The sequence below is a fragment of the Pleuronectes platessa genome, chromosome 3 (genome assembly GCF_947347685.1).
Source record: "Pleuronectes platessa chromosome 3, fPlePla1.1, whole genome shotgun sequence".
Taxonomy (NCBI): domain Eukaryota; kingdom Metazoa; phylum Chordata; class Actinopteri; order Pleuronectiformes; family Pleuronectidae; genus Pleuronectes; species Pleuronectes platessa.
In genome coordinates, this window is record NC_070628.1 from 23,995,614 (window position 1) to 24,018,097 (window position 22,484).

The 22,484-nt window shown below is 40.6% G+C and overlaps 1 protein-coding gene across 1 annotated transcript in view; it reads left to right on the top strand.

The window, feature by feature from the left end:
- The first annotated feature begins 1,384 nt into the window (after positions 1-1,384).
- Positions 1,385-22,484, top strand: part of LOC128437452 (neuronal acetylcholine receptor subunit alpha-7-like) — a 34,353-nt gene continuing 13,253 nt past the window's right edge. The window contains exons 1-4 of the mRNA XM_053419607.1: positions 1,385-1,454; positions 11,727-11,866; positions 19,142-19,186; positions 21,556-21,665. Coding sequence (XP_053275582.1) covers positions 1,385-1,454; positions 11,727-11,866; positions 19,142-19,186; positions 21,556-21,665 — 365 coding nt within the window. The remainder of the gene's footprint in view (positions 1,455-11,726; positions 11,867-19,141; positions 19,187-21,555; positions 21,666-22,484) is intronic.

A 22,484-nucleotide genomic window follows, 5' to 3' on the forward strand; every position in this document is an offset into this window, starting at 1 on the left:
GCTGAATGAGCAAACAGCTCAGACAATTGGACCTTGCTGGACCCTCGAGTCCCCCAATCTGAAAGATGCGCTGGGTTCAGAAAAAAAAAGCCACACATTCTTAATAGGAAAAGACGGGCAGGAAAGAATGATTTTAATTCTGCTAACTGACCACAAAGACACTTAAAATCGAGACAACAGACGGACCTTACATATTAGATTCCCCCAACTGCCCGTACAGTAACTTTGTACAGCTGCCTCTGGATTATTTAACAGGATAATGAAAAATGATGGTGCTATATAAAGGTCTGTTATATCAGCAGCTGACTCTCCTTGCTAGAGAGGACAAGGCCGTCAGAGGAGAAAGGAGAGGAGGCATACGAGGAGAATACTTGACAAGTGACATGAATGATAAAGACTTTGGTCATAGAAAGATTTCCTAAATCACAAACTTGAAATGAAACTATTTCCTTTCAGACTCATGCCTGAAGTGATATTGTAGGATCGCGGCTGCAGACACATCATGGATCCTAATTGTGGATTATGATACGACTAAATTGCTATGATACACTATATGCTCTGCATGTTACCTGAGGAATCCCACACGTGACCTTCTCTGTTTCGTCTCACTCTTGTTGAGGGTTAAAGGCAGAAGATGTCAATCTTTGTTGATCCCTGTGAGGGAAATTGTGATTTGTGGCTGTGGGCTGTACAAATAACATTTGATTGATTGCTTTTTATGAAGACATAATTTCTTGCTGTAGCTCTTTTACGTTAGTCTCATCTTCCCACACAAGAAAAGGAGAGGACCGGGAGTTGAAATTGATCTCCCTCCTTTTTGCTGAAAAGTGCCTTATTGATTTTACGGAAGTCTTGAACCATTTAGACATTTAGATGAGTCTAACAAAAAGTTTTCCAAAGTCGAGGAGGTGGAGCCTTTCGCCCTTTGAAAATAGTCGTGGAGATTGTGCGTGGTCTTCTGAGTCAGCATCCATAAAGCGGATGAGGAAAAAGCCTGAAATGTCTGGAGGGGATGAAGCTAGGGGAAGTTGACGGCACTGCGCACTGTGCGTAATGTGCGAACTGTGCAGCGGACAGGTGGCTGTCGTCATCACCGCAAACCAGATAACGCTCGACATATCCCATATAAAAGTACAGCTGCGCGCGCGGAGAGGAGCACAGAGCCAAGCACGCACTGACTTCTGAGGAACACAAACACAACGAGGGAGACGAGTGCGTGAGTGTCTGTGTGTGTGCGTACGTGCCTCTGCGCGCCCAGCATCAGACACACAGAGGGAGAGAGAGAGAGCAGCAGCAGCAGAAGCAGCGGTCACAGAGCTGCACTCCCTCCCTGAAGTTTGTCATCTCCAGCGGGCTGCACACGGAGTTGCGCTCCGCCGCGGACATGGAGCCTCGGAAGTGTACAGGATGTGTATTGATTGGAGTTTACCTGTGGGCGACGCTCTGCTGTCAAGGTGGGTCACTGATGGAGCCGTCACCTCTGTGTGTCAGTCTGCTTCGTGCCTGTCAACAGATGCCCGATGAAACCAAAACAGAAGGGACCAAACTTGTTTTTTGCTTTTCTCTTATTTATTCATTTATTTGACATTATAGCACCATTTTCATTTAAAGATGTCAGATGGATGAGATCTGCACTTAATTAAGACTTCGGCTTAGTTCGCCTGTTAGCTGCACATCTGGCGTTGGAGGGACATCTGCATCCGAAACTGTAAAAGACATGCATGCGCGAGGAGTTGACTTTAGATGCCTCATTAGAAAACGTTTGTTATTACATTTTGACGCACAACATGCACCACAGTTATAGTAAATTGCTGCAAATGTGTGTGTGTGTTTACCGGAGAGCCGCCTGTATTACAGCGTCAACATCTGGCCCAGAATAAGGAGTGTGATGCATGGAGTCCAATGGGGCCCGTTCATCCCCTCCGTGTAATCTGCAGCTAAAGGATTGTTCGGTGCGTGACTACAGTGGAGGAGCATCAGAGGAGGATAAATCGCTTTAATATGTTTGAATCCCTGCTTTACATTACACTTTTGTAGTTCGATGGGTTTTTTAATATGCACATTTTACTTCTGAACATTTTATTCCTGCACGGTTGGACTGCAGTGGAAAAGAAAAAAGGCCCCACATGCAAACTGGTGATGATAAAGGTAAAGAGGCTTCAGTCTTTATTCCCAACAGACACCACACTAACACCAGATTAAAGAGGACTGCACCTTAAAGTGCCTAAATTGGTCATACAGTCAAATGTTAACAAGAATTGGAGACCATGCCCCATAAGAGAAGTTACCCAGAAACCGGAATAGTTGGATGGTTTTTTAAAGGATCCCAAATCACCAGACACAAACAACTCGGAATAATCGATGCAAATCCTTTTTGTGTTGTCCTTAATCAATGATCAGTTCTTTAATGATCAGGGACTGATCATTTGTTCAAAGCTCCACTAATCACTATTTTTTATTAACAATCGAGAAAAAAATAATCATGTGCAATGTGTTATGGCTTTCTCAAAGTGACACAAATCTTCACTTTGCACTTCCCCTCAACTCTACTGAGGGTTGGACTATTGACCAAACAGGACACATGGTGGAGCAAGTGTCAGCTGAGGAGCCAGATATTTAGACGAGACAAACTCGAGCTGAGACTTGTGAAGCAAACACGTGAGCTAAGCTGGAGACTTTGCATGATTCATGACGCAGCTTGTTTTCTCATTTGTAATGTTGGTGTGCGCTGTTGGCTCAGAGGAAACTTATTTCCAGGAGCTAACAAAGTGACCTTGTTTGATATTCTTCGGGAAAAGAAGCTGAACTGCTAAGTCGCTCCGTTCTGTCTCCTTTACTTCTCAGATTCTGGATATGTATTGATCTTTTACAGAAAGCTGTTAACAAGCTGCTTTAATGTGATTCGATTTTAAACTCGGCCAACTCGCCTCGATGTTAAGAGCACCTGAGGCTAATCATTATTTAAATCAGTCTCTGTGGTGGCATCGTCCTTGTGTCCTGTTGACTGGTCCTGAGTTGCACAGGACCTTGTTTCCAGTGTATCGTTTAAGAATAAAAAAACATCGTTGTTGCTATTTTCTCTGGAGGTATGTGTCTTGAAAAGAAAACATCCAGATGAACAGTTTACTGACACATGTAATGTGATGATAATGTGAGGGATACATTATTTTCATCAGCAACATTAATGTGAGAAATAAAAGGAACATCCATCAAGCAGAGGTTAATCAGGTAGAAGTAAAAACCTAAGGCAACAATATGTAAAGCATGTAAGCAACTGTCTCAGTGGTTTTCAGTCACAAGAAGAGCAGTTATTTATATTCTTTCAGCTTCTTGACTTTAAAACAAGCTGTAATTATTCCTTTTCACACAGATTGTAAATATTGACAGGGGGTTGTTGGTTTCTCTCCAGTGGTCGTGATGAAAGTAGTCCACTTAGTTTTTTTTATATTCATTATTGTTTTTCTTTGTTACATTCATTCCCACTACTGTCTGTTTACCAGACGGCCTCTTGCAGACATTAAAGATTGATTCTGCTTTGATCAGTCTTTGCCCTACTGTCCTCACACATCAAGATCATTTTGCTGCGAGCAGCAAGCTGTCGGGAGGGGGTCTCCTTCTGGCCCTTCAAAACTCCAATATGTGGCACACAGAGAAGGGAAAGCCCAGACTTTGCTTAGGGCTGTGAATTGTATATAGTTTCCACAGCTGCTCTCGACTGTACTTAATACCGACTAACCTAATTCTTAAATTTGGTAGACTGAGACGCTTGAATTTATCATTTCACATCATGCTTGGTGGTCAGTCAAAGAAAATAGTCCTTGTTAACTCCACTGTTCAATTCCTGTGAATGTTTTTCTGTGTTTTTCATGCATCTATTAGTGCTGTAGGTTAACGGTTCAAAGCTAGTGGGAGTTCCCATTGTTAAGTGGAGGTGAAGAGCTGAGAAAAGAGACCCCACAGTGAGTATGTTGCAGCTTTAAATATTAGTGCTTGACTTGGAAAGTGGTACCTCATTAGAAGAGTACTAAACTCGTTTGAAACATGAAGGTCGGTTCACTTAGCATCGTTATTGTATCTAGGCCTGTAGGAACAGCTGTGTCTTCTGGAACTTTGTCAAGTCTAAAATTATTGAGGGACCACAAGAGCAATACAGAAAGCATATATTATAAAGTGGACATCTGATTTTTGAAAGACATTGCTTTGCATCTTATAAAATATATAATAAGAAAATTAAATAATAACTGCCATCCTGATACATTAAGGGGAATGTACGTTGTAGGATCTAGTGTTCTTGGACCTTTTATCTCCCAGAAGGCTGTGGATGCATGTGTAGCAGCAGCACTAGCTTATGTGTTATGTCATAAACAGAATTAATCCTTTTTCCCTTATTGTTAAGAACTTGTGTAATTTAGGGAGTGAGTGTTTACTTATTGCAACTGTGGTTTGACAGGTTGGGATGGATCCATTGTTGGTTTAGAAGGGGGAGATGGTACAAAGAAAAGGCAGCACTCTTCATTGGCCGGCAATTTTATGGCGGTGAGACCCTATAGCACTCTACCCCTCTAAAGTCATGATTTGAGACTGATGAAACTCAAGGGTATAATTATTATTAATATTATGATTGTTTTTCGCAAGTCAAAAAATCTCAAAATCCTCTGCGACGTTTGACCTGGTTTTCTAACTTGTCTAATAATCCACGTCAAACTGGTGGGAGGTTTTGACTCAGTGATTTGTCACACCTGTGAGTGTCATTGTCTCTGACAGTAACAAAATAAGCACACTGTGGAGACCAAGTCCATAAAACTTATTTTGAAGGCAGCGAGCGCTTTCAAGGGTGAACAGCTCGTAAACTGAATTGCATGCATGTCTTGTGCTGCAGCATTCCAGCCATTAAAAATAATCATTTTCTATCCGTGTACAATGCAACTGAGAATTCACCATTGAGGATCAAATAAGACCCCAAGTGGGCTCTGTAATTGAAATATGAGCAGTCACTAATGCAATGGAAGAGATATATGGGAGCCGTTCGAAGACGATAGATGCCTTTGGGGCACGGTAGGGCTTTGTCCATATTGGCATGTTAAGTGTTTCTGATGAGGTTGCGGCTCATGTAGCAGATGAGCAAGCTCTGAGTTCATAGCTGGGAAAAACAACCGTTACACTTTGGAAGATGCAAGAGAAAACTGAAGTGGAAGCGAGGTGAAGGATGTGTGGCTGCTTGTGGGGGAGAATAACTTTCCACTGCCTTGATTCTTCTGGGGAAGCTGAGCAAGCAGTGGCCATCGCTTATGCTGCAATACATAACATCCTCTTACTGTACGTGCGAATATTTGCAACTGGGGAGTGGACTTGTTTGGAGATGTTTGCTTTTGTGATTTGACAATTTTGGTTGCCCTCAGTTTAGCCTCTCCGGCAACGTTATTACATACTGTGTATACGCTGACCCACTATGTTGTTGATGGTTGTTGGAGTTGTGAGGCCTGAAAGGAAAACCTGCTGACGGATGTGTTTCAGGTAAAATATGATATATTAAGGAAACTGAAATAATTTAAGATTGTTGTATTAATAATACAGGGGCTTTGTTTTGTTAAATGATAAATGGTCAGTATTTATATTGAGCTTTTCTAGTGTCGATGACCACTCAAGCTTTTTACAGTACAGTTTTACCATTCACTCATTCACACGCACATACAGTGCATCTATGTGCAGCACTTTCTCAATCACACATCACTCGTACACTATCGACACAGCTGTCAGGGGCAGATAGCTGGCTCTGTATCTTGCCCAAGGACACTTCGGCATGCAGAATGGGCAGAGACTGGAGTTTCTGACTCCCATCTGAAATTCAACATGCTGGGCACAGATATTGCGATGTAAAGTTAAACTGCCTTGTGGATGGAGAAAAAGAGCATATTTTATTTTCTCAGTTTTTGTTCATCGGAGCGATACAACTTTCAAATCACTATCTTGCCTGAAACAAAACTGCATGCTATCTTGGAAAATGTAATTCAGGGTATGCTGAACCTCGGTTTTTGCTCGATTGGGGTATAAGCATGTTGTGCTTTGTGTTGCTTGTGTTAAAAGTAGGCAGAAAAGGAAATGTTTGATAATCCATTTGCACATACATAAAAAAAGATCATTATGTTATATTTAGTGTTCACTTGTTGTTCACTTGAAAAGCTTAATTTTACTGAGTTGTGTTGTGAGGATCGTGTTGAATTTTAGCATAATCAGGCATAACAGCCTCTGATAAGATAAGATCAAGTAAAACCTGAAGGGGAACATCTCTTCTAACAGCAGTAAGAGAAGCAGTGGACCAGAAAAAAAATAAGCAAGAAATTAAGGAGATTTTTTAAACTTAAAGATACGAATGACATTACGTTACAGAGGCCTTTTGAAGGATAAGTAAAACTTTATATATAGAGGATATTTTCTTCCATTGCTCTCAAGGCAGCCTCAGTTCTTCCTGTCATGGATGTTGATGTTGGAAACTTTTGCTTCGAGATCGTTCTTGACACTAGTTAAAGACGGCTTCGCTTTTTGATATGGAGAATTTTCATGTTGAGGATCCATTAGAAGATGGTAAGCTACAGCGGTAAAGGGATGCTCATGTAAGCAACAATACTTAAATTGTCTGTCCCATTAAAACCATGGTTGATTAGTAATAAGTGGCCAAAAGTCTGTCAAGAAATTATCCCCCACACAGTTCTACCACCACCACCAGACTGGGCTGTTGACACAATGTCTGAGTCCATGGATTCATGCTGGTGACTCCAAATTCGGAACATAACATCTGCAGCCTCAGCAGAAATCCAGATCCACCAGACCAGACTATGATGTGGTCTACTGCTCTTGAAGACCATCCAATTTACGGTCTGACATTCTGAGCTGTTTGTCCTCTCACCAAAGTTGTATAGAGTGCTTATCCGAATTACTCTGATCATCCTGTCAGCTCCATCCAGTCTGGTCTGACTTCTCTCATCACCAAGGCGCCGGCTTAGTGGGTGTTGCCAAAATGATAGGCTCCTTGGATAATTGCATGAATAAGCAGGTGCAGGTGTTCCTCATAATGTGCTCAGTGAGCGTATATGTGGATAAGTAAGGAGTCTTGTATTGTAACTCTGCAGGCGTCACTGAGGGAAAACGTTGATGTATTTAGAGTGCCAGGCTAAAGAGAACCTTAGCCAATGAAGACTGCTGCCTATTCATTTGACCACTCCCCTTGTATAAACCAACAAGGGGTTCATCCCAACCTGTCAAACCACAGTTTAAATAACTAAACAAGGACTCCATCATTTACACAAGATCTAACAATAATGGAAAAAGGATTTTATTGATTTGACATTGATAGGAGAATTGTGTTTATTAAATGATCCATAAGTGACTGCTGCGGCTGCGCATGCATCCAAAGCCTCATGGGAGATAAAGTATTGGAGACTAGAGTAGTTGCAGTTGCCCGCAGGCATAGACAACAAAATGAGAGAGTAATCCAAACTGCCTTAAAACCACTCTGACCTCCTTTAAAGTGAGGGGTCACACTCAGCCAAATGCACAGGGCAGTATAGCGATGTTGAACAAGAGAGGAATTTCCCTGTGTCTGTTGTCTACACATTTTTGAAAGTCTCCCTCTTCTAACAGATTTAATGAATAAACTGTAGCCTTGTGAGAGATTATGATAGTATGTTACCATCATAGTTCTAGTCCTGTACAAGTTTCAGATTAAAGTGTTGTCACTTGGAAATAGTGATTATTTCACATTAGGTGAGATAAAACTATAATTGGTCAGCAAAAGGAAGATTTTAGAGGGTATTATATTGTGTTTACTGTAAGTATTTTAAGTTATCTATCTTACGATTCTACAAATCTGTCTGTGGCCTGCATATCTCCAGAACTGTTTATATTATAGGCTTCTGACCTGGCATGTGCATCGTTAAGAGCCCAAGGAGGTGCAGTGTTTTATTTGGTGCAAATGGGACATGGGATAGATTCAATATTAAGAAGATTTCAATAAACACGTGGTCAGCGCTCTCATTTTTGCAGATTCATCCACGTAAGTAATTTGTGGGATTATGACAACAGCGTGTTCACAACAACTTCAGGGACTGTGACAGCTGATTCCAGGTTCTGTTTACTGAGTCAAGCTTCACTGAGCTTTGAAAAAACAGTGGAACAGCTCTTGGTGTGACTCTGGGGTTCTCCAGACTCCGCCGTTCCACAGCAAGTCTGCAGTTGCCACGGTTCAATTACTGCACATCACTCTGGCGGTTACAGATGGAAAGCTGCACCCAGCATCCCAAGCCAAGCAAACAGCCCATTCCAAACCGACGTGTTTACAACGGGCACTGCACTAATTCTTTGAATTTCACAGCTATTATCAAAACAAACGTTTTATTTGATAATCTGAAAGCAAAGTAAAGACTCATTATATCTGTGGAAACACAAACATACAGAACATATGGATAAGAGGAAACATGCACATAAGACAGAATGAAAGACATAAGAACTGAAGGACTGAGATACAGCATATGGGACAATGAATTGACAAACAACCAGTTTTCAGGAAGCTGCCCTTGATGAAAACTCAGGCAGACCCACTGCCTGAGAACGCAGTGGATAGACTCAACACAACTAACTAACAGACTGCATGAAGGCACTGCAGCCTACCTGTTACGGTTACATTGTCTTTCCAATAAGGTTGTGAAATGTGTGTGTCTCTTCCACGAGTAAGAGCTAGGCCATGTGTTCAGAACATTTTGTTCTTCACTGTGTCACCATCTGAAACAATTGAAATTCTCTATAATTCATACAGGGAATAAGAGGATTCATTTGACCCTTTTAGATTTGACATCAGTATTGGTTATGTTGCCCCCTAGTCAGAGATTTGTTTATTTTTCACTGTGTTTTTTTCTTTGCTTCTCAGCTCGTCTTGGCCCGACTCGTTTCAGTCCATTGACTCTCAAAACCTTTGCTGGCTGCCGCTCTCACCCATTATGCAGATTCCCTGTCACACCAAGATTTAGCTGTGCCCCGTCTGACACTGGCCAACACCCTCACACACAAACACATAGCGATCAGTCTTTGTTTGTTTTTGCCTCATTAGCTAATTAGTCATCCACTCAGTCATTGTGGGTGCACTCCAGTCTCCTCCGTCACTGGATGATTGCTGGGATATGTTGAGATGACATGTAATTTGGACAACAGTCACTGGGGAGATGCAGGCGGATGTGTGACTTTAAGCTGTTATAGCATCTTTCAAATTTTTCTGATGCCATTGAATTTAATGAGATAAAATTGAAAGAGTCTGGTGGCTCGTAGGAACTGTTGCAACAATGTTTGTAGAGGGAGGCAGTCTCTCTCTCTCTCTCTCTCTATATATATATATACATATATATATATATATATATATATACAACCATCAAATTATTGCAAATTGTTTGCTGGTTAATACGAACATTGAAAAATGTCTTTATCAATCAACACTTAATTGAACTGCCAGATTTGTTCGACAGGGTTCAACTGGCCATTTAGGTTAACAACAACTTTCCTGTATTATAGTGAAAAAACTAGGTCATACATTCAGAGCTAATGCAACTAACTACGCTATAGGTAGGTCAATAGGTATTGAACAAAAGCCAGAGATATATGAATTAAAGGAGACATATGATGCTTATTCGGATTTTCTTCTTCTTTCTTTCTAGTTTTTTTGTGAATGTAAAATATTAGCAAAGTTAAATAGCCCAAAGTCCATAAACAAAATCAAATAAAGCTGAGTGCAACAACAGACAGATTATCAGTCTTGCTACTCAGTTAAAGTACAAATATCTCTGTTCACATCTTATGTTCTATGACAATAAATCTTCCAAATTAAATACAATATTAATTAAATAGTTTTCTTAGTTTCCATTTCCTGATTCATTGTCACCGTCCATGTAATATTTATTTAAAGTAGGTTGCAGGCTGATGCATTTGAGTCAGTCCGTCCGCCCGCCTGTTACAGCGGTAATTTAGTTTTTTATCCGAATTAAACTTGGCAAGATGAGTGGGAGTTGGGCCAGGACCTGCACTATTGATTTTTATTTTTCAAAATCCATTAAAATTCAATATAAAAGCAGGGGGTCAAAGATTTGGTCTGATGGAAACCCTCAGATTATTCTGGATATTGACCAAATTTGAAATGCAACATTGGGGGACTGAGATACACTGGCACACTGGCACATTTAGTTTCCTTCATGATGATGAATGGGTGATGAATGATCAAACTCAATGAATAAATAATGTCAGGATAAAATAACTCTTTCAACATCATTTAACCTGCTGAAGTGACTGTGTTCCCTTTTTTTCAGGGGACTAGGCTCTTCATTCCTGTTAAAGACGGATGCCTCATTGTTCAGTGTACTACACTTGATGAGCCATACAGAATACAGAAGAGACACAAATAAACCACAGTCAACACAATTAAAGTTCACAGTTAATAATGTGCTTATTACATTCAACATTTCATGATTTAATCAGGATTTCTCGGGGGATTTGGCTCCACATGAACAAAGTTGGGAATAATTGCAATAATAGCGTTGATTAGATTACTGGCATTAACTTGTTTGGAAGAAAACTTTCAGTTGATTTTATTCTGGGTTGGTTATGTCTCTGCAGATTATGTAAACAGATGAATTTAAATGTGATAGCTCCTCCCGTCATTATGCTTTCCATGGCTGCCACCTCATTTCTTTACCTTTATCCATCTCATTTTTGAGTCATCGTCAATCTAACTTTTACATTTTGTTTTTTTTAAATCAGATTTCGAGTCTGATTTTGCTGACGGTTCCGGTTCTTATCGATTCCCCATTTCGAACCCCCCCCCCCCCAAAAATAGGTAAAAAGTTTTATATATCAATAATATATAAGCTGTGCTTCATGTTACACCGGGGCAGCAGTGGTAACGCCTGGTGGTAGACAGGCAACATTAGAAAAGAAAACCCACACAACTCATCTCAGAGCCTTATCAGACATGCTCAATGTCTTTAACCCAACTGTGTAAATTAGTAGTAACTGAGATAGAGCCATAGTTGAAACTTTTTGACTTGAAAATACTGGTGTTTAAGTTAACCATACAACATATGTCATATTTGTGGATAATCAGTATAGGAAATGTCTAATAGTCCCTGTGAGAATAATGTTACATCAATAATTGTCAACTTTAAGATATGTAATGAATATGAATCTCTCATATATTCCATAACAACACAGTGGAAATCAGTAGCAGTTGAACCATTTGTGGATAATGACGTTTTGAGCAGCTTGCTGTACGTCTTATTTATAAGAAATCTATTGACATAAATCCTAAAAGTCATGTTAGTCAGCTTTCCCTTGAAAGCCAGCGAGAACGGTGTGTCGCTGCCATCGCAGCTCGCTGTCCCTAGCTCTACTGGACGTGCTAGTGAGGTGCTGGTAGTGCTGCCTTAAATGTTTGATGAGCTTCGATGTCCAACCTAACTTTTGTCCTTTTATCGCGGCTCATCTCAGCCAGGTTAGGAATGCATGCTAGGTCACATCAGGTTTTAATTTGGAGCTGAGTTTCGGTTCCCAACCCTACTCATTCCTGATGTCTTTACCTATGTAACCCTCTCTAACACCCCAAGCCACTTCTATCCGTTTCCTCCTTCTTTTCCTCTCATCTCTTTAACTCCCCTCTCATTCTCAGTTTTCTTTCATTTTCTCTATTACATCAGGTTGTCATGGGGGTGTGTACCAGAGAAAGCTGTACCGTGACCTGATGGTCAACTACAATCGGCTGGAGAGACCGGTACAGAACGACTCAGCACCAATCGTGGTGGACCTCGGCCTCACACTGCTACAGATCATTGATGTGGTGAGTGTGTGTGTTTGTGTGTGATTCCATCTCATTTTAAGTGTAAAATACAGAGTATGCTTGAGGACAGAGGGAAGAATCAAATGTTGAACAAGTCTCGCAAATCAACGGAGTGAGCTAAAAAAAAATGACGTTGCATGTTTTTGTTTTGTTTACACCGAAGGCAACTAATTAATCTACAGTGACTGTGGCACAAGTGGACATACCTTGTGGTTGTTGCACTTCATCTTCCTCCTCTTCCAACCTAACACCTTATTCCTTGAGTGGACTCACCCAACCAAGTGAGAATATTAATCTTTAAAATATCTCTCTCCTCTTGATCCTTTTATTCATTTCATGGCTCAACAGGTCCTCAGTCTTTTCTTTTGTTTGTCTAGAAAATCCAGTCTCAGTGCTGAGATATGCCTGCTGACTTTCGCCCATTTTTTTTCTTCAATCGCCTGCATGTTTTTGTTTACTGCAGATTAACACTGGCGTCGGCTCTTATCACCAAGCTGGGTCTTCTACGTGTATGGCTCCGCTTTCCCACCCTGAGAAATTTGTAATATTTATTTATTTTTCTGTCGCGTGTTACAAATGTCATGAACACGCCCACACGCTGTGCTTGCCTTAATGCAATCCCAACATCGTCTGGGAATGCTCCTGATGTCATGGTGGATGATGTTCTGGGGGATCTCCTCCCAGACCTGGATAAGTGATCAGAAAAGTCATGGACAGTCTGTGGTGTTACTTGGCGGCGAAGGAAACATCGATACATTATGTCCCAGACACTGTCAATCAAGTTCAGTCAATGGCATCAATGCCTCTGTCATCAAGGAACTGCCTACACACTCTTGCCACATGAGGCTGGGCATTTTCCTGTACCAGGAGGAACCCAGGGCCCACTGCACCAGCATAAGGTCTGACAATCGCTATGAGAATTTCATCCCAGTACCTGTCAGCAGTCAAGGTACCATTGGCTATGACATGGATGTCTGTGTGACCCACCAGGGATATGACTCCCCAGCCCATCAATGACCCACAACTCCAGACTTTTTCACGCCTGTCACAAGCGCTCAGTGTGAACCTGCTCTCATCTGTGAAGAGGAGGGGGCGCCAGCGGACCTTCCAATTCTGGTGTTTTCTTACGAATGCCATCAAACTGCACGTTGCTGGGCTGTGAGCACAGATCCCACCCTCATGACAGTTTGGTCAGACACATGCACACCAGTAGCTTGCTGGAGGTCCTTTTGTTGGGTTTTAGCAATGCTCCTCCTGTTCCTCCTTGCACTAAGACACCAGTCCTGTTGCTGGGTTGATGCCCTTCCACTGCCCTGTCCAGCTCTCCTTGTGTAATGGCCGGTCTCCTGGTATCTTCTCCATTCTCTTGAGACGGTGCTGGTAGACATAGCAAACTTTCTTGTGACCGCACGTATGGATGTGCCATCTCGGCAGAGCTGGACTACCTGTGCAACCTGATTGTGCTGCAGGTACCACCTCATGCTACAAGTAGTGACAAGGACATTAGCAGAACACAATACTAGAGAAGATCAGTCAGGGAGGATAAAGAGAGAACAACTATCTGTGGCCAGCACATACAAAAACATTCCCTTTTTGTGGGTTGTCTTGCTTTTGTCTCTCCATTGCACCAGTTATTCCTTTCGTTTGCACCAAAGCAGTGAAATTGATTCACAATCACTCGTGCTTCCTAAATGGACAGATTGATATCTCTGAAGTTTAACTGACTTGGTGTTATACTTTAAAGATGAAGTGTTCCCTTACTGTTTTTGAGCAGTGTATTTAGGGAGCTTAAGGAGTGTTTCAAGTTTGCCATGAGGTAAGCTAAGTTAAGGTAACTGGAGGTAGTCTCATGTTTACTCATGAGAACAGTACAGTATTTTGCTCTGCTTCTTAATGAGAATGCTCTTTTCGCAAAATGTCCTTCACACACTTTCTGTGAACTCTCCAGACCTAAAAACAACAGCTGTTTCTTCTCCTTTCATGCAAAACATTTGAAGTAGTTTCTTCAGAGAAAAGCTTCATTCAAAACATCAGTTCCTACATGTGTCCTACATTGTACACCCACAGAAACCCCATTTAGCTCACTGCAGCCACATCCTCCCTCTTTTTCGTGTCAGACGAGCCACTTTTCGATTGACACTTCTGTGGTTTTGGTAGATTTCCTGTCACATTAAATTTTATGTTCTGTTCCATCTGTGTTTGCCCTGCGCTTGGCTTTGTGTTTCCTCCCGCTCCCCAGCTCCGGCACCTACCCTCGCACAAACCCACACATAACTTCTTGCCTGTTAGCCTTACCACACAGCCAAAGCACTCATCCAAAAAACCCAAGCAGACAACCCTGTCACATCCCTGAGCCAGCCATGTCACAAGATGTGCACGTCTCCTCATCATAGCTACATGGTGGTAAGAGCTGCGCACCGGGCTACACCATAGGATTTCCATTCTACTATTAATATGGGCAAGACTTCAGCACGTATGGAACAAAATTTTAATGCATTCTTTAAGTTTGCAAATGACTGACCGCAAACACAGAGTGGAGAGGAAAGGCATTCTCCACGAAGAACATATGGTGAAACAGGATGTGACAGGAGTATTAAGGTTGTATCATGAAAGACAGTTTCATTTTAGTGTTAGTGATTAAATTAAATCAATAATTGAAAACAATTGGATTGGGTAAGTTTTTGATTGAACAAAATGTATATGTGTGTGTGTGTGTGGTCCTGGTATTACTCCTCAATCTGTTTACGCAGTCACATTGTGGGGGTCTTCCAATATCATAAATCGATAAATTTTAAAGGTAGAAACATTTATCTAAAGGGTAAGTTACAATCAAGGTTTGAGTTACAATTAGGGTTAATATTTGTGTGTATGTGTTTTCTATTTACGTATGTATTGTTAACTTCACAGTTTGCTGACTCCATACATAATGGATAAACTGGAAAGACCATATGACTTAATACTTACTGGGCAGCAGTTTTAAATAATGTAAAGATCCTTGTGTGTGCATGTGTGTGTGTAATGTGGCCTTTGATTCTACCATCTGCTCCGAGGTACCTCCCTAATCAGGGAACTGGGGCAGGTTGATACCCACAGACTGGGCTCATCACCATGAATAATGACAGAGACACAGACAGACGAGTGCAGGACTGGTCACTAACCAGTATGAAGAGCCACAATATGCCTCAAGCACCTTATAAAGAAACCAGTAAGGTCCAGTGGTAGAATGAAACTATAGAACTTGACAAATTTGAAGAACCTGTACTGATTGAACTGAGTATTACCATTTTGTGCAACTTCATGTGTTAACTCTGCAAATCAGAGAGTGATATTTCTGTTTTGACTTCAGTGCATCTTTTTTACTGCTTTATATATTAGTAACTCATAGTTTGATGTAATCTTTACAGTTAGATGAGCCTATTACTTAAAAATACCCAACAATATATAATCATTGACATTGATTACAGTTCAATACTACAAATATACTAGTGTGGTGCAGTTTACTAAAGTGGCATTTTCAATGTTGCTCAAAGTTGCTCTTTTACATTGCAGTGCTGATCGGTTGCTTAGCATGAGTTGGACATTTTTGGAAAATATACCGATTCACTTTTTGGCACAGAGTTTCATGAGGAGATTGATACCATTCTTACATCTGTAAATTTAACACAAGGCTGCAGTCTGCAGCTGGTTAGCTAAGCTTAGCATAAAGGCTGGAAACCATTAGCCTGGCTCTGTCTGAAGGTATTACAATGTACCCACTGTACCAGCATCTCTTAATCTTACAAGTTAGCAAGTGATATTAAGATAACATAATTGATCACAACTTTTGCTAAATGTTCAAATGTGTTCACTGGCTGGACTGACTTCCTGACGGAGAGTCACCCGGCCAGAAACATTCCTCCTAACAAAAGCTGATTCTCTCAACCGGGAGACAGAAATGACTTGAAGGGACACTTCTTATTGTGCTCGTGTTAAACCAGGCCACGATCCTTCACACACAGAATTTCAGCCATATCAGTTGAACTGTTAAAACCAGAGGGCATCCTGTTCATCCTTCACGTCACTGTCAAATATCAGTTTTTGTTCCAGGAAGGTAATGCCGAGCACAGTGGAGTATTCTGAGATACGATTCATGAATTCCTCTTTTCAATGTTTGTTGCTTCAATATGTCTCAAACACTTATCCTCTGATCTAGATTGAAAACATGTCGGAATCTGTCCTCATCTCACCTACTGGGGATAAAAACTGAAATTCCATTTCTGAATCAGCATACATGGAAAAACATGTTTATGTCCTTGGCAAAATAATGTCCAATGATTTGCAATGAAATACAGTTAAGGAGCTTTCATTGATTACAAGTGTCCATCAATCCCTTGCCAGTCTGTCTAAAACCAATCAGAGGAGATTTACGGGGAGATTAGAGTGTTTATAGTGGGTGTGACAGGGCTGATACTGCCCATTGCAGCCGAGCAAGGGTCAGGCACCAAATAGAGCAAAAACACAGCAGCGTGGAAGCAATACCAAATCGCCAAAACCGCCCGCCAGATCGTTTCACCCAAGGGACAGGCAAAAATGCTGCTTTGTGAAGCACACAATAGGAGGTCTCTCCATTTCAGCAGCGGAGAAAAAGATGCCGCTAAAAGAGGGACAGATGAGAAAGGACAGGTGGAGATAAGATTGGAGCGTGCAGGGAGATAGGGAGGAGAAGAGAGGGCGGGGACGAGAGAGAGGAGCGACGATTGTGTGAGAATCGATTTTCACTACACGGTGAAGCAGGAGCAGCACATTTGCTTTGGTTGTCGTTGATGACAGCACCTTCTGAGGCAGCTCATACGTCTCTCTAATAATGATGGTGATACAGAAAGTGAATGGAATTATATGTATTATAGGAGTGTCAGATAATACCAGGTTGTTTTCTCTGAGAATAGGTACTTCGTGTGACTAGAGCAGTTTATTGATGTACGTATTTTCTCATTCTTCATAGGAGGCTTTTCAAGTTAATGGGATGATTTGATTTCTGGATTTCTTGGGTGTTTAAGGACAGATTATTTCTTCTTTAAGTCCTTGAACTCAAACCAGCATTCATACAGTCAAAGTTAAACACAGAGGTGGACATAAACTTGATTCACAAGTTTAGAATTTGGGCTTCTCAGATACTTTACTCCACTAGATATTTAGATCTTTGGAGAGAAAAACGAATGTGAAATAAAAAATCTTTAACCCTATGAATATCAAGGGTTTTGAAGTTTGTTACGTATAAACACTCTGCAACTTATATCAATATTTATTTGTTCTTATTTATTTAGATGAATGGGTTAGACAGTGTAACAGATTGCCCTTCTGAGATTAACTACCTGGCAGAGTGAATGAGGGTTTTTGGTCTTCAGTTTTGTTTGCGTCATTTCCAGAGCAGGTTTTTAATATTATACATGATAGTCTAACAAATGTAATAATTTAATAACATCGGATGAAAATACACATACTGGAACTAAAATAAGAAATACCTTAAAATGAGTGCATGTCTTCGGGCAAACTTAATTTAAATGAAGGCAAAGCATGTTCAGAGTCATGCATTTCTTTTTTAGATAATGAGTCATGAGCCAGTAATGGAAACTTGTCAAAGTCAAATCAAGGCACACACACGTCTGTGAAAGTATCACAACATGGGAGCAAGTTAGATTGGTTCTCCAAGAGAAAGAAGCAGCATGAAGCGAGTAAGAATATTATGAAACTCTTTGATAAGAAAGAAAACCATACACTACATGAGTTCTGGTGTGACGAGGAATAGAAAGAAATAAAGTGAGCAAATTGATTTCATGATTTTACCCCAGGAATATTAAAAGAGAAGTTTTCAAAGGGTTGAGCTAGCGGTGTTATTCCTGCATTGGTCATGGGTAGATAGATAACATGGGGGGAAAAAGGAACAGAGAGAATAAGAAACACTGCTGTGACTCACTATCACTGTCAGGCAGTTTGCACCCACATGTAACGACGAGTAAAACTTAAAGCTGCCATGTGGGATTCTGTAAAAGTCCAGCCACTCTTACTCTTTTTGGCTCTACTAACTTGCACCTCTATGTCTGACCTCTCTCTCTATATATTCTTTATTCCTCTCCCTCTCAGCTCTTTTCTTTTCCCCGTCCTTCTCTTCGACCATTTCAGACTGAGCTGACTATTTGTAAAATATCATAAAATGCAGCTGGAGCCACTGTATATTTCTGTTTTGATGACGCATATAGAAAATGATGTAAACTCATGTCTCTGTTGAAGAGGCCCATCCTTTCTGCTCATCGTCACTGTCAAGTTCTTGCAAAAAATGCTCTTAGTCCTGTTTTGTCTAACATTGTTGTATACACCCGGCACTAGTAGGCGACACGTCCGTGACCCTTTCCATAACAAAACCATCAGTAGTTTTTAAATGACGCAATGTTATTAAAAACGTCCACTCTGTCTGCCATAGAAAGGCAAGATACATCAAAAAGATGAATCTGATCTATCTTTAGTCATGTCCCTCCAGTCAGCATCGAGCTGCAGCAATAACCCAACACAACGGCCAAAACAATGTTTTTACTGTAAATACTTGACTTTTCAGTCTTGATCTCCAATTAGTTTTCTAGCTAGCAATAGCCCTGCCCCGCTCCTTTGGCCTACAAAGAACCTGGGCCCCACTAAAACCTACGTAACTTAGGTTACATACAAGAAGATAGCTTCAATAAAGTTAATGAGCACAAACAAGCTCATTGCTACTGTTCTACCCTTGCAGTATCTCAGGGGCAGGGCCAGGGGAGGCACTGGCCCCAGCTGAAATCTTATTGTGTAATTTTACCATGACTGTGTCCAATAATAGTAATAATAGAAATTATAGAGGTTGAATTTATCGTTAGTGTGGCGAATTTCAATCAGGGTTTTATGCAGGGGTTTACACAAATGCCAACAAGTGGGCAAGACAGCCTGTAGAAAGACGTGTTGAATGACGTGTAACCCAGTCTGATGATTATATTGGCAGACACAAATTCTCTTGGAAAGCGTTACAATGATGTAACAAAAGAGAAAAAACTAAGTCTGAGTCATTCTCATTCATTGGGCACACCAGCTCTGAGCCATCAGGGACAAAGTTTGACTTCATTGCCGATCTGTCTCATAATCTCACCTCATGTTTATGAGTAGTATTTTTTGATTTATTTTTCTTGCCTTGCAGAATATCCTCATTCACTATGTGTTTAAAGCCATGTCTACTGGCTGCTGATTGCTTGTCTCCCTCCTTCTGTTCCCCTCCAGGATGAAAAGAACCAAGTGATGATCACAAATGCCTGGCTGCAGCTGGTACGTCTCCTCTCCAAGTGATTGTTTTGTAATCACTGTGTGATAGTTGTCATTAAGCATATTTTTGGAAGCTGTTTGTGTGTGATGTTTGTGTCCTTTTGGCTCAGTCATTCATATTTTAAAATCGTATTCACACATCACTGCTTTTGAAGGCATAGAGGTTTAATCTAGAGAAATCATTTAAAGCTTTTAAAGCCAGACTTTTTGTTTGTTAGGAATGATGCAAAAACTACTACACCAATTTTTATTACATTTTGCGGTGGGTAGGATATGGCCAATGAGAGCAACTATTACATTTTGGAGCAGTTACGAATAAATTGGCGGATCTAGGAATTTATTTCGCCTTCTTTGCATCAGTTTCCATTGCATTTATTGAATCTATAGCAGCAGCAGGATTGCAAGTGCACAAAAAGGTTGCTCTCACATGCAACAGACAGGTAAGGAGTGAAATAATTTCTTGTGTTAGAGTACTGCATTTCATGCCTCTTATCGGTAGGTGCACAACTAAAGCTGAAACTATAAGTTCGGACTGTGTTGCCCCCACTGCGGTGACAGTAAAAAACGTATGGATACTAACGCAAGCTCTTGAGTGTGCGGCAAATAGCGCTGCACATTAAATGCAGCAACGCAGCAAAATACCAAACATCAATTTTTATGTTACAAGAACAAAGGCTTTATCAGACAAGCACAAAAGTAATATTGAGTTTCAAGTTGGCAAAGCTGCTGAAGTGCAACTTGTCCAGATCCAGTAAAGGACTACCAGACAGTGCTATGCATGCCTTGCTGGCATTCAGGACCTGGCTCTGCACTTTTGGAGAAGTACAGAGTGGTTGTGCTAATCATATACCAGTACACCATCCTCCTTTTTTACATTAACTTCAACTGCCCAAACTAATGCAATTAATGGGGCCGAGCACAGACAGTGTGAAGGCCCTATTGAAATTGGTCCGATTATATTAATATTATTATTCAGGCTTGTTCAGGCCCTAAACATGCTCAAAAGCTCATGAAATTCAGTACACACGTGTACCATGGCGAGGCGACTCAAAAAAGACAGGGAGTCGGCCATTTTGCCATTTTTCACATTGTGTATTTTAACAAACTCCTAGAGCTTTCATCAGATCAACTTCTGCAGTCAAGATGAATGAATGAACTTCACATTCTTTTAATAAGAACCTAGTTGTCTCCAATTAGTGATGCTCCCTTAACATTTGTCATGTAACTGCAAACCTATTCTTAGACAGCTGTTTCCTTACATTTCCTAGTGTCCTCCTCATCTGTTCCTGACAGACTACACAGTTACTGAGCTCTGAGTTGTTCTGTTGGCTGTTGGTTGAGCCTTCCCAGCCAGCAAACATGAAAAGAAGTCTCTCTAGCACCAAACGGCCAAGGCCCACAGATGACAAGTGCAGTGATTAAGTCATTAACTGCGTAAGTGGAGAGATTTGTCAGCAGGTCCATGTTAGATGGATCCCTTTGAAGACACTATGATAAGGGGTTAATTGTAAAATCTCTGAACAGAGGCACATATGTACAGTGACATGCACATGCGTAAACAATCTCTAGAGCTCATCCATGCAAACACAAAAATACACATTACACATAAGTTCCGTCCACTTATTTATGTGCATGAGTGTGTGCTTTGGCCACATTAGTGATGGGACTGTGTTGGCTCCATAGGGAATTTGCCCTATGGCTACAACATCTGAGTGCTTATATATATATATATATATATAAAACTTGAATACATGTACTAAACACACTCAAACATACACAAATGTAATACATGCACTAACACACACTAGAATCCATACGGTTGTACAGATCAATTCACTTGCAACAGATTGTGAGTCCTGAAGATAGGTACACAGTGGACACAGCACACACTCACTCTTTGTGCTTCTAAACACTTTGATATGGACTCAGTTAGCCCATCGATGAATATAGGTGCAGGTTCAAATGGGAGTGCAGGGGTCAGAGCCAACAACTGCTCTGCCAAGAGGTCACTGCCAGAATTCATTATCAGAGACAACGTGTAAGAGTCAACAGTGGTTGAAAAATGTGCCTGTGTGAAGGAACAGCTTTAGATTTATGATTCATATAAATCAAAAAGAGAAGACTTTGGTGTTATGGGCCAGGATATACAACAAACCTTGCAAATGTCCTTTTCGTCAAACAAGACAAGAACAGCAACTAATTGGTTTGCAAGACAAAAAGCAGACTGTACAAAAAAGCGTTAATTTTGTCTTTCATTCACTTAGTTTTTATAATCAGGTCTTTTGACATCGTTTTTTGTCCTTAACTATATAGCTACCTCTTGTATGATGTCCTCTTTATTAATAACTATCTCTGTACATTGTTTCTATCAGACCTGGACAGATGTTTACCTTTCATGGAATCCAGAGAGCTACCCCGGGGTTCAGAACCTTCGCTTTCCTTCTCACCAGATCTGGGTCCCAGACATTCTCCTCTATAACAGGTCGGTTTGAATTGACATCCTTCTCTTCTGCCCTGTATTCCCATCACATCTCTCGCTGAATGATATCATTTTAATTTGTTCACTGACCTCCTGTTAATGGCTTTTTTTCTTTTTATAACAGCCTTATTTGCACATATGGAACTTGTTTCTTAATCACAGATCTCCTAATACAATATGGGCCAGTGCCTTACATCTCCCATTGCCTTGTGCCTGAAGGCTTTGAAATAGCCTGCCCGGAAACGGAAGGAAATAATGTTTACTCAGATTTTGAAAGGTTTGAAATAAAGTTAATGATGAATCAAACAAAGCCAGAAGACTCAAAATCAAATCTAAATTGGATGATTAAACGAGATTTAGACTAGAGGTTTTTCTAAGCTAATGTCTTACATTGTGATCTTGTAAATATGTGTTTTGCTGCGATCTAAGTTTTATATTCTGTATAGTAAAATGATTAACTGTAAAGCAGAAAGTAACAGGGACCCTAAATGAATACAGTATTTAATATGAAAACACTACAACTTTTTGATTAAGGTCTTCAAGGTCAGATGGACCTCAGATAAAACTGTCTAAACTAAACACATTTTGAGAATTATTTGATATATGATCTCAGCTTAAAATATCTGTTGAAACATTGAACAACTACAAAGTATACGTAGAAGCTAGTTCACAGAAAACTACATTAAATACAGTATTTTACACTAATAGACATTATAATGAGACAATATTTGGTAATTTTACTGGTCAAATATAATCTTGAGATGAATTCCGAATTGGATTTTTCTGACAGAACCATTTGTTTCTAGTTAATTTTAAGTGTGA